Genomic DNA, 12,410 nt, shown 5'->3' with positions numbered 1-12,410 from the left:
AGTAATGGAAAAGCCTGTTTCTGAAGATCAAAGACAATTCTTGGCAGAACTCCCAAATTTTTCACTCTGATCAACTTTAAAAAAAAAATTAAGAAGTGAAAATATGTAAATGTCCCTTGTGTATCATTACAAAATCACAAAACTAGGTTTTTCTAAAAAGTGATCATGTTCCTCTGCCTTCACTAAGCATTTTCAAATAAATTCTTGCATAGCATTAAGCACTTGGTCAAAGGGGAGTTCTGGAAACAGGTCAGTCCCAAAAGATTAGACCACAGGAATAGGAGGCACCGATCCTGTGGAGAGACTGCATTGCTTACAGAGACTGTAGATCTTGGGTAAGTAGTCTACACCTCCCCTACTTGCCTTATGGGATAACTTATGTGATTGTCCAGTCACATTATGGAGCCACAGTGGCACATGCCTGTAATCCCAGCAGCTCAGGAGGCTGAGGCAGGAGGATCCCAAGTTCAAAGCCAGCCTCAGCAAAAGTGAGGTGCTAAGCACCTCAGTGAGACTCTGTCTCTAAATAAAACACACGCACGTACACACACACACACACACACACACAAATAGGGATGTAGCTCAATGCCTGAGTGCCCCTGAGTTCAATTCCCAGTACCCGTCCCCCACACTAAAAAAAAAAAAAAAAAAAAAAAAAGAAAAAGAAAGAAAGAAACCATCTATAAACATGATTTCTAAAATCACTTATGAGACTTTTTGTTTCTGAATGAATCCATATGGCTCAGATTTTCCAGATATGTGGGAAATAAACAGCCAACCCAAGGAACCGTCATGGGTTTTTATTGGCATGTTTTGTTTAACATTCCTTAAAGCAAAGACTCCAGGGAAGACATAATTACAGGTTCAATTTCTTCCTTAGAAAGATGAGGCCTTCCTAACTTAAATCTAACATTTTCTACAGTTTGCTGCTAGATGGTCACAGTTGTTGCTTTTTCTTTTCCTTCACAGCAAAGTAGCTGCTTCAAAATTGTGCTTGGACATGAGTAATTATATTTTAAATCTGCCAAAGTCAGGGTAGTCCTTTATAGCTATAATATCATTTTAACATTGAATTACATCACATTTTTTCTTCTTTTTATTTTCACTGATTTTGCAAAACAGCCAGGCTCTATCATCTCCATTTTTAAAGAGCTGTGGGTGAAGGATCTGAGACCCCTAGAGATTATGCTCTGAAAATCACTTAGTTCAGACATGGCCAAGATAAAATTTGAATTAAAGTCCTCGAGTTTCAAATCCTGTGCTCTTTAATGAATCCAGGTTACTTTATAGAGGAAATGTCAACTTGGGAATGAAGACAAGTAGGGGGACTAGGAATGTCACAAATCAACATTCTGTTCACCATTTTTATTCAAAGGGCCAAGAAATTTAACAAATTAGGTAAGATAAATGAACCAATCTGGGAAGAGCTAGGATAGCTGTATGTGCCATAATACAAGAAAACACTAACCAATTAGAAAGTGAATCTTTTGGAGATGAATAGACTTACTAAAATTCCTTTCCAGAAGAAAGATATCCAAGTATCTAAGCAGAAAATTCAGAATTCAAGGTAGAAAGAATAGGAGAGGATTATGATTTGCCCAGAGTAGTCCACATTAATATCAATCTGGATATGGAGACCTGACTTCTCCTCAAGGCTTCCTTTCACAGTATCAAGAACAGCACTTTCTAGTAGTGCCATTCGCCATTTTCTCTTGGGATTTTACAGCAATTTATACTCTAAGACTTGACTTTCAGGGTCTTTGATGAAGTATAAAGACAAAACTTCATGAGCTCCACTTGAATTTCTGAGTAAAGAAAAATCTACCCTAGACATCTCTATTTAATCAGAATTTCTGGATGAAACCCTGATACCTGAATTTGTAACAACACACTTCCCTCCTCCCCAAGCTTCTTATGAACATTGGAGTCTGAGAATGCTGCCCTGACAAGATTGTAGTTTAAAGTAGAATGATTCTCTCTACCCATTTCTTCTAAATAAACTCTTTCTAGCTCTCTGGTTTATCATTTCTTAACTTCCTACTCCTAGATGTCTTCTGGGGGCTTATTCCAGGATGACCTGTGAAAAATAGCACTAAACACCAGTGTGTGTGTGTATATTGGCAGGGGGGTTGTCTTTGTGATGGGGATGAGGAAGTTGGGCCGGCTCACTTTTACCCTATATTGAGGTGTTTTTTATTATTCCTGGTCATTTCCCTTTTTTTATTATTTCCTGGTCATTTCTCTTTGCAGAAAATATGAGAAGTTCACCACAGTTATACTGTAGCCCTGAAATGAATGTTACCAATTGCACCAGGTGAAGTTCATCTAGGGAATTTCCAAGAGCAAGTCGAGACACATGGCAGAAGACATGGATTACATGTTGAGACTTGATTGTTTAGTTTGCCTCCTAAATCAACTAGCCATGTATTCTTGGGACAAAAATTCAACATTCTAACTTCTTTCTTCCTCATTTAAAATTATTTGGACTAGGTCTAAAGATGTAGCTTAGTGGTAGAGTGCTTGCCTGGCATGTGAAAGACCTTGGGTTTGATCCTCAGTACCACACACGTGCACGAAAGGTGTGGAGAAGGGGGAAAGAGAGAGAGTGAGAGAGAGAAGGGAAAAAATTACTTGGCTGAGATCTGTGTTATGAGCTTCTTTGACACCATAAAAAATGATATTTACATCAATAATGCTCACACAGACATACTACAAACTTCATGGAGTGATAACTAACTTTGTGTGATAACTCTGATACCTTCATGCTATTTTCAATTCTACTCCATACTTTGAACAAATGCAGTCATGAATGAGTCATGAATTTACAGTGTGAAAAACAATGGATTCAACGCTATATAAGTTTTTATCTAATATTAAAGTTGAAAATGAATTAATTAGATGTCTCTGCTCTTGTTTATACTTTTAATGTACCCTATTAGTAGGATTATCTATTTATGTATATGCAATAGATTTTAAAAGAATATAAAATTTCAAATTAAATTGGCAAATTTAACTAATTATATTCTCTTGGGATTCAAGTGTTTTGTGCTTTCAGTCATCAAGCACTGAAAACCTCATCTCCTAATCACTTACTAAGAACTTCTTAAGAGTTGCTATCCAATAATATTTTACTTGTTACTTCTTTCATTTCTGTTTCCCCAGGAACATCTGGAGGAAGGCAGTAACAGAGTGCAGAGGGAGGGAGTCAAAGTAATGACAAGAAGCCATGTCTTTCCTCCCAAACACATACTTGAGGGTTGACATCATAGCCACATGGCATGAACTACAGATGAGAAAAGAACTGTATTTAAATCAGGAAAATTCACCTTTATCAGATGAAGACAGTAATAGTGTCAGCAGGGAAATGCACAGAGGTTGTGCTGAAGAACTAGAAATCAGCAACCAAAGTCATTATTATGGCTCTGGAAATAACTTCTGCTAGAGCAATAAAAAAGGGTAAGGTCCCACAATTTAGCTTTCACTGACGCTCTTCTTCTCTTTCACTATTTTATTCTGTAGAAAATAGTCCCCCCAAAAGATAACTGAAAAGAAAGAGCCTTAACACCTCTGTGTTTTCAAGTCAGCACCTCACGCACCGCACCCTGACTCTGCCTGACTGGGAGGACGATAGCCCTCTGCCTGGCTACAACCAGCTTAACTCCTTCTTTAATCCCTGAGCCAACCCTTCCCTCAGTAATTCATGTGAGCTCACCTCCTGACCTATGGAAAACTGTAAAAGTCTCCAGAGTTATAAGGTGAAGATGCCATAAGGCTTCCTGGATCCAATCATAGATCAGATTGCTATTTAGAATGATTTGACGGTGTTAGTCAGACCTATCAGTTCATTCAGCAAAAGGCAAGGCACATTGGGAATACATACTTTCTGTCCCTTGGCTTAGCCTGATTGGTCACTATGTGATTTCAGCCCTGTCTGGACCACACAGAGGCTAAAGTAGTGGCCAGCACACAGGGAAGCAGGGTGGAGCGTCTCTGCAGTTGTTAGGACAGTCTCTTCTTTTTTTCCTTGGCTTTTTCTTCTGCTCTCTCACTTTAAGTTTTGAGTGGGTGCTGGGGATTGAACCCAGGGCTTCCTGCATGCCAAACACACACTAGACAGCTAAGTTTCCTTTCCTGTCCAGCTTACTTCTTTCCTTTTTTCAATTTATTTATTTATTTTTTTTAAACTTTGGCAGTGCTGGGGATTGAACCCGGGACCTTATGCATGCTAGGCAAGTGCTCTACCACTCAGCATTATACACCCAACCCTTGATTTAATTTTAGTTACTTGTACTTATTAATATTTAACTTTAATATCTTCCTCATCATATTATTTCAATTGTTCTTGATTGTTTCTGCAGTAAACACAGCCTTACAAGCTAATGTAGAGTTAACAAAGAGTTGTTGGAGTCATTATAGAGCTATGTCTTACTTTGTATATTATCACAAAGATTTCTATGATATTTTCAGGAGGCCCAGCCTGAATTACATGTTATCTAATACACTGCCAGTTTATTCATGCAGCAAATTGAAATTATGCTCATAGATGATTAGAACCAGAAGACATTTCAAAGATCATCAAATCCACTCCTTTAATTACACAGATGAGAAAACTGTAGCCCAGAGAGTTCAAGTGACTTACTCCAAATCTAATATTCAGTGTGGTTTGGAGCCAAACATATGAGACAGATAAAACTATGAAGTATGGAAAATTGTGTGCACACTATAATTTCCTGAGAAACTGATTTTGGTCTTTGGATGTTAACCACCTGAACAAAGTCCAGTGCATATGTCAACTGCACAACAAAACCTAATATGAATCCAGGGACCTCGTTCCCCATGTGCTTGGGCTGAAAAATGAAGTGTATCCCACAGAAGGTTCCACTCAAGATAAAACTATATGATTCTCTTGCTCTCAGGATTCTGGAGAAACCTAAAGTCACGATTCCAAAACACAGAATGTGAAGCTCTGCAGAGAATAACAATTTGCCTGGAATGAATGAAGAATAGTAACCAGACCCTCTGCCGGAGAAATAAATGAGAAATTGAGTAGGGTTTCTGAGCAGGAGATTTTTTTTTCCTTTTTATTTATTTCCTGTGGGGAGTAGGAGCTTTAAAAAAGGAACACCTGGGGTCCCTGGAGGAACATATGCAGGCACTGGCAGTGCTCCAGTTCTCTCTCAGTGAATAGTACTATGCTTCTGGGGCAATTCAGAGGTCGTGAAATGCTTAGTGAGCACAGTCACCATATGCACCTAATGCATAAGAAAGCCCAGACTTGCTGAAAACATACAATCTCAGCGGGGGAAACGAGCCTGTGGAACATGACATCCTCATAAACCTCACAGACTCTTGGGGCTGGCAGCATCCCTAGTACATGTCATCTCAAAGACTCTGCCTGCAGGTATTGGTTTCCTAGGATACATTGGCAAGGAGCAAAGTAATGAGGAGAACTAAGTAATAGGAAAAATACAATATGATAAAAGGAAAAATTAAAAAGATCAATTTCATTAGGTCATATTTAGAAATGTATATTTTGCCAAGAAAACTTCCCTTTCCTGATACAAAATTCTATGCAGAAGTCTCTTATTTTTACTGTGTAACTGTTGTTTTTTTTTTATAATTTCTTAAAATAAGTTTTCAGTCTGATTGGTAACTTTTTATTTTGGTGGAATTTTAAACGTGCAGAAAGATTGCACAAGCTCCCAAATTCGTTCTATCCAAAATTACCATATATTTGTATTTTGCCCCCACTATATTACCTCCTTCCCTCTCTCTGTGTGTCTCTCTTTCTCTGTCTTATTGCTTTCTCTTCCCCTTTCTCTCTTTGATTCTGTCACTCACTCATCATTTGATCCACTTCAGAGTCATCTGTACACACTGTGTCTTTACTTCAAAAATCTTCTAAGAACAAAATATTTCCCTTACAAAATCACTGTACCATTATCAAATTTTGAAAATTTCATATTGAGGAAAATCAATATTGATACAATACAACATTAGTATTAATTGATATAATACTCCTATCTGATCATGATTCTATTTTTAAGGAAGGTGTTTAAAGTCACCTACTTTATTCTAACTACGACTTTCATGGTGTGTCCCAGATTTAGGGACTAAGCATTCTTTGTGTTAGATATTAGTACTATTTTGTAACACAGTAAATGAGACCAAGCAGACAATGTGTCTTGTTACCTGCATCAATTGCTTCATACTTTATTGTAAAGCCTTCATAAGCGAGGTCAGAGTCAGCCACAAATATCAACATTATTGAGTTGTCACTGCTGGTGAGAGAAGGCGGGATGGATTTTCCACAAAATCTATTCCAAACAGAGAAAGAACAGATACATTGGTTTAAAAACCTTTAGTATATTTGAAATGATGGACCAAAAATTGGAACATGTAAATATGATAATCAGTTTTCTTATATAACTCCAACCAACCTCAAAAAGCAAATATATTTCAGGCAAAAAAAAATTATTTGCAAACTTAGAAGATCATTCTATTCATGATTACTTCTCTGAAACGGTTTGGTGTGTGTCTGGCTATGTAACTTAACATGTTAGAATTTTGATGAAATTAGAAAGCACAGGTTCCATTAGATTGCCATTTAGCAAATTAATGAACTTGTTCATAGAAATGTAACAAATATAAACAGTGAAGGGAATTCATACATCATCAATTCTTAAAGTACAGACTGAAGTGTCAACTCTGTCACTTAGAGGCAATATGACTTTGGGCAAATCACTCAATCTCTATGCCTCAGTTTCTCCATCTTGAAAATGGAGATGGTGATAGTGCCTACTTCATAGAGTTATTCTTGGGAAATGATGGGTTAAGATACTGTACATAAAGCACTTAGATCAGTGCCTGGAATAGAAATCCTAGAGAGGTGGAATCTGTTGTCTTTAACAGCGGGCCTGTGGAGAGGAAAAGGTTTGATTATAAAGCCATATTGTCTTTTTTGCTGAACAAAAGCAGTTTTACTCAGAACAAAATTTTCTAGTAATGACAAAATAATAAAAGACATTAAGCCATGAGATTTTAGCAATACCTGTAAGAAGGAAAGACAAGTAAAATAGAAATCTCAAGTCTAAACAGAGTTGGCAAAATTAGTCAAATAGAATGACAGAGAAAAAAAAAATACTATGAAAATGAATGTAAAGGGAACTGTTGAATATGAGAAAGGGATGGATTAATTGCTGAGTGAAATTAAGACAGAATTTAGTGTATAAGGCCTTTTCAGTGTTTAAAAGGATTTAACATCTTGATCAAAACAAAGGTAGGTAAATTAATTAAATCCTTAATTTATATGTCCATATCTACTAAATTTGGGCAAGATCATTCTAGTTTATGCCATTCAGCAAAAATTATATATTTTTCAGTGGTTATAAATACCCATTCATCCCCCCACCAAAAAAATAAATAAATAAAAATAGAAAAGTTTAAAAAGTTAAGAAACAAAAGATGATGAGAGAGTATAAAACCAGAAGAAAATTTAACTTAATAATGGACAGAGAAACAAATGTTTTACAATAAAAAATAAAAGAAAATGAAAAATGAAGAAACAAAGCAATCAGGAGAATTCCATTTCTAATGAAGATATAATAATAACAGCTAGATTTAATTTTACACCTAAAACAACTGAAACCTGAACAAAATATTTAAAATGTTGGCTCTCAAGACACTGGATACATACTTTATATACAAACAGAGATATAAAAATTGTGGTACATATGTGTATTAAGAATTGTAATGCAAAAAAAAAAAAAAGAATAGCATTACCTTAGATTAGGTAGAGGGAAGGGAAAGGAGGGGAAGGCAGGGGATGTGGGGATAAGAGAGATAGTAGAATGAAACAGACATTATTACTGTATGTATGTATGTGACTGTATGACCAATGTGATTCTACAATATGTATACTCAGAAAAATGAGAAATTATATCCCATCTATGTATGATATATCAAAGTATTTAAGTGCATTCTACTGTCATGTAATTAAAACAAATAAGAAAAATTTTAAAAAAGACACTGGATATCAAGTGATGAAGTACAGGAAACAAATGAGTTCCAAAGCAAAACTGAAAAGGATTGAACTGATTTCAAGTAATTTAACTGCATTCCTGGACATTTATAGGAATATAATAATATCTAGAGCCAAAAACATAAAAATTGAAAATGCTTAACATTATGTCAGATATTTCCAGGGATAGAAAGAAGCAGCAAAGTATGAATCATAATGAGAGGAAAATTAAACTGAAAAAGGGCTAAAAGCTTAATTGTAGGTATGAACTACTAGAAGAACACATGGAGGAGTTCTCTATAACACTGGTCTTGGCAGGATTTTTATGGAAGAGATCTCAAAAGAACAGGCAACAAAAAATAAATAAACCATTGGGGTTCTATCAACTATAAATCTTCCATATGGCAAAAATAAACAACAGGGTGAAGAGAAAACCTGTGGAATGTGAAATAATATCTGCAAATTATACATCTCACAAGCAGCTTATCTCCAAAACACATAAAGAATGTGAACAACTCAATAGCAAAACCACAAGTGACTTGATCAAAAAGGGGCAAAAAAACCCATGAATAGACATTACTAAAAAAAGAAAAAAGAAAGACACAGAAATATCCAACACATGTATTTAAAAAATGCTCACTGTCACTCTTCATTAAAGAAATGCAAATAAAAACCACAATAAGATATCATACCACATCTGTTAAATGATTATTATTTAAAAAAAGATAACAAGGGTTGGTGAAAATGCAGAGAAAAGAGAATCCTCATTTACTCTTGAATAAATAAAGATATTGTGTCCATCTACAACTAAAAATATATATTTTAAAGGCAGTTGCACAGAAGATGAGAGGAGAACCTCATTGTTATACAGAATACATATATGATGTTGTAATGAGAAAAAGAAAAAAAAAGTGTGTCACATTAGATTGGATAGAGAGAAAGGATGGGAGAGGAGGGGAGGAGTAGGGAGGATAGGAAGGGCAGCAGAATAGAATAGACAATATGATTTATGTATGTATATTCCATGTATGTATTATATATCAAAATACATTCTACTGTCATGTATGACTAAAAATAAATAAATAAATAAAAATTAAAAAAAATAATCAGTACAGCCATTATGGAAAACAATATATAGAGGTTCCTCAAAAATTAAAATTAGAACTATCATATGACCCAGCAATCCTCCTACTAAGTATATAGCTCAAGGAAGCAAAATCAGTATATTGAAGAAATATCCACCCTCTCATGTTCATTGCGGCATTATACAAGGTCCAAGATATGGGATCAATCCAAGGGTCCATCAATAGATGATTAGAAAATGTGATATAGATATATAGATATGGAAATGTAAATATAGATACCGCCCCCCCCTCCCCCGCCACACACACACACACACACACACACACCATGGGAGACCATTCAGTCATAAAAAATAATGGAATTCAGTTACTTGGAACAACAGGGATGATCTTGCAGAGAACATTGTATGAAATGGAAGAAACTAGGTACAGAAAGAAAAATACCACATGAGATCACTCATATGTGAAATCTATAAAAAGTTGATCTTATAGACACAGACAGTATAATAATGGTGCTTATTGGAGGCTCAGGTGATTGCGGGGAAGGGTTGGGAGATGAGGTTGAAAAGATCCACAATTACAGTTGGATAGGAGAACTAAATTTCAAAGGATCTGTTGTACAGCCAGGTGACTGCAGTCAATCATACTTGGTATCTTTTGCAAACGTAAAAAGAGTGGATGTTTTGTGCTATCACCGTTAAAATGATAAATATGTGAGGTAGTATGTTAGTTAATCAGCTAGAATTAACTATTCTGTAATCTGTATATACTTCAAAATATCATGGTATACAAAATTAAAAAAAAAAACATGTTGTCACTTTAAAAAAGAAATAAGAGAAAATAGATGGGAAATGGTGGTATGTGCATTACTGATTTTGTGCCTTTCTGAACAAAAATCTATAAAAAAAATAAGAATGGTGAAATGTGATAGACATCATTATTCAAAGTACATGTATGAAGACACAAATTGGTGTCAACATACTTTATATACAACCAGAGATATGAAAAATTGTGCTGTATATGTGTAATAAGAATTGTAATTCATTCCACTATCATTTATTTTTTTAAATCCATAAAAAATAAATAAATACAATAAGTACCTTAGTCAAACAAACAAACAAAAATTAAAAATAAACAAGCAAGCTGCCAAGTTTAGCATGAAAAAAAAACCACCTTGGGCTGGGGTTGCAGCTCAGTTAGTAGAGTTATTTGCCTACCATGTGTGATGCACTGAGTTTGATCATCAGCACCACACAAAAGTAAATAAAATAAAGTATTGTGTCTGTCTACAATTAAAAAAAAGTATTAAAAACACCTTACTTCCCAAGAAATGTCTCAGAACCAGTGTCGTAAACTTCCAGGTAATCTTTTGAGCAATTGTAATGAAACTCCAGATAAAACTTGTCAAACACCAAACGAATCCGTTTTCCAGATTGAACCCGTACATGCCAGGTACAATTGATACCACTGGGGTAGATATTAGGATGGCCAGGACTTTTAATGATTCCTGTGGACTGTGTAAGAACTTGTCCGCATGCTGTTGAAATAAAAATAAAAATTATCACAACAGGTAACCAACAAGCTCATGGATTTTTTTAAAAAATAAATGGATCATAACCTCTTAAAATCTCAAAAGAATAATGCTGTTTCTTATATGCCACTTAAGATAACTTTTTTCTTTTGTTAATAGATACCAAATAACTATTGTTATGTGTTGATTGAAAATATATTCTTTGCCTTCGGTGCACTTTAAAATATTTTTATAGTGTAGATATTTTTGTGCAATTTGTTTCTATTGTTTAATTATTTGAATGTAAGCAAAAGAGAAGAAGAGACAATCTCTTACCCAAATCCTCAGTACTGAACTTAGCCATGAAACCATGATTTTCAGTGGAAGAACTTTTCACAAATGTGACATAAAGAATATTGTACACGGATGTTATTAATGAAGTTATGTTGGTGCCACAATACTTTTCATTTTCAGGAGAACCCAAAATGGAACTGCTACCAACCTAAAGTAAAACAGATAAACCCCAGTTTATTTTGTTAGATATCTATTTTGGAAAACAACTTCAAGAACAATTATTTCAAAAACCCTTTTATTAATACTAAAATCAATTTGAAAACATCATCAATTTTAGAACATTTTATTTACCCCAGGAGAAATTCCACGTCCATTAGCAGTCACTCTCTATTCTCCTGCCATTAGAGCCCCAGGCAGCCACTAACCTACTCTCTGTCCCTATAAATTGTCTATTCTGGATGTTCCAAACAAATGAAATCATAAGATATATGGTCTTTTGTGACTAGACTCTTTTATGTAGTGTAATGTTTTCAAAGCTTATCCATATTGTAGTAGGCGTCATTACATCATTTCTTTTTAATGGCATATAATATTACATTGTATGTATATGTGTGTATATATATACATATATATATATATATGTATATATATAGTATTTTACTTATCCATTCATCAGTTGATGGACTTTTTTTACTTTTAAAATTATCAGTAATTATTTTATTTGGCATTTGCATATGATACAATGAATGTAGGCATATTCACATACACATTTTTGTTAATATGTTTTGTTAACATTGAATATAAAACTAAGAGTGAAATTGCTGGATTAAATGGAAACCTATGTTTAACTTTTTGAGAAACCATCAACTGTTTTCCAAAGTGGGTACATCCTTTTACATTCCCACCAGCAAAGCGTAAGCATTCCAGTTTCTCCAAATCTTTTCCAACACTTGCTATTATCTGACTTCTTGATTACAGCCATTCTAAGGGATATGAAGTGAGAATGCACTGTGGTTTTGATTATTTGCATTCCCCGCCCCCAGGACTAATGATGCTGAATATCTTTTCATATACTTGTTCATTTGTATATTTTCTTTGAATAAATGTCTATTCATGTTATTTGCTCACTTAAAAAACCAGATTGTTTTTAATTTTGATGAAGTCCAATTTCTTTATTATTTCTTTTGTTATTTGTAACTTTCATGTCATAGCTAAGAAGTTTTCACCTAATCCAAGGTCACAAATATTACCATGTTTTCTTCCAAGAGTTTCATGGTTTTAGAATCTATGTTTAGGTCTATAATTCATTTTAACCTATATCCCAATCCCTTTCTATTTTTTTTGTTTTTGAGACAAGGTCTTCCTAAGTTGCTCAGGCTGGCCTCAGACTTGCAATCCTCCTGCCTCAGCCTCCTGCAACACTAGGTTTACTGCTGTGAACCACCGCACCCAACTTCTAATAAGTCTACTTCCTGAGGACTGTGTAAGAACTTGTCCACCTGCT

At 34.8% G+C, this 12,410-nt stretch overlaps 1 protein-coding gene across 1 annotated transcript in view; it reads right to left on the bottom strand.

Annotated features, from left to right (window-relative positions):
• Cubn (cubilin) overlaps window positions 1-12,410 on the bottom strand; it is a 283,244-nt gene that overhangs the window by 215,055 nt on the left and 55,779 nt on the right. The window contains exons 20-22 of the mRNA XM_046423004.2: window positions 10,949-11,114; window positions 10,423-10,639; window positions 6,193-6,317 (exon numbers count right to left, since the gene is read on the bottom strand). Of these exons, the coding sequence (XP_046278960.1) occupies window positions 6,193-6,317; window positions 10,423-10,639; window positions 10,949-11,114 (508 nt within the window). The remainder of the gene's footprint in view (window positions 1-6,192; window positions 6,318-10,422; window positions 10,640-10,948; window positions 11,115-12,410) is intronic.

Source organism: Marmota monax, unplaced genomic scaffold, assembly GCF_021218885.2.
Source record: "Marmota monax isolate L192 unplaced genomic scaffold, Marmota_monax_Labrador192_F-V1.1 WCK01_AAM20220418_F8-fsc00098, whole genome shotgun sequence".
In the NCBI taxonomy this organism is placed as follows: domain Eukaryota; kingdom Metazoa; phylum Chordata; class Mammalia; order Rodentia; family Sciuridae; genus Marmota; species Marmota monax.
This window is presented reverse-complemented; position numbering and strand designations above follow the sequence as displayed.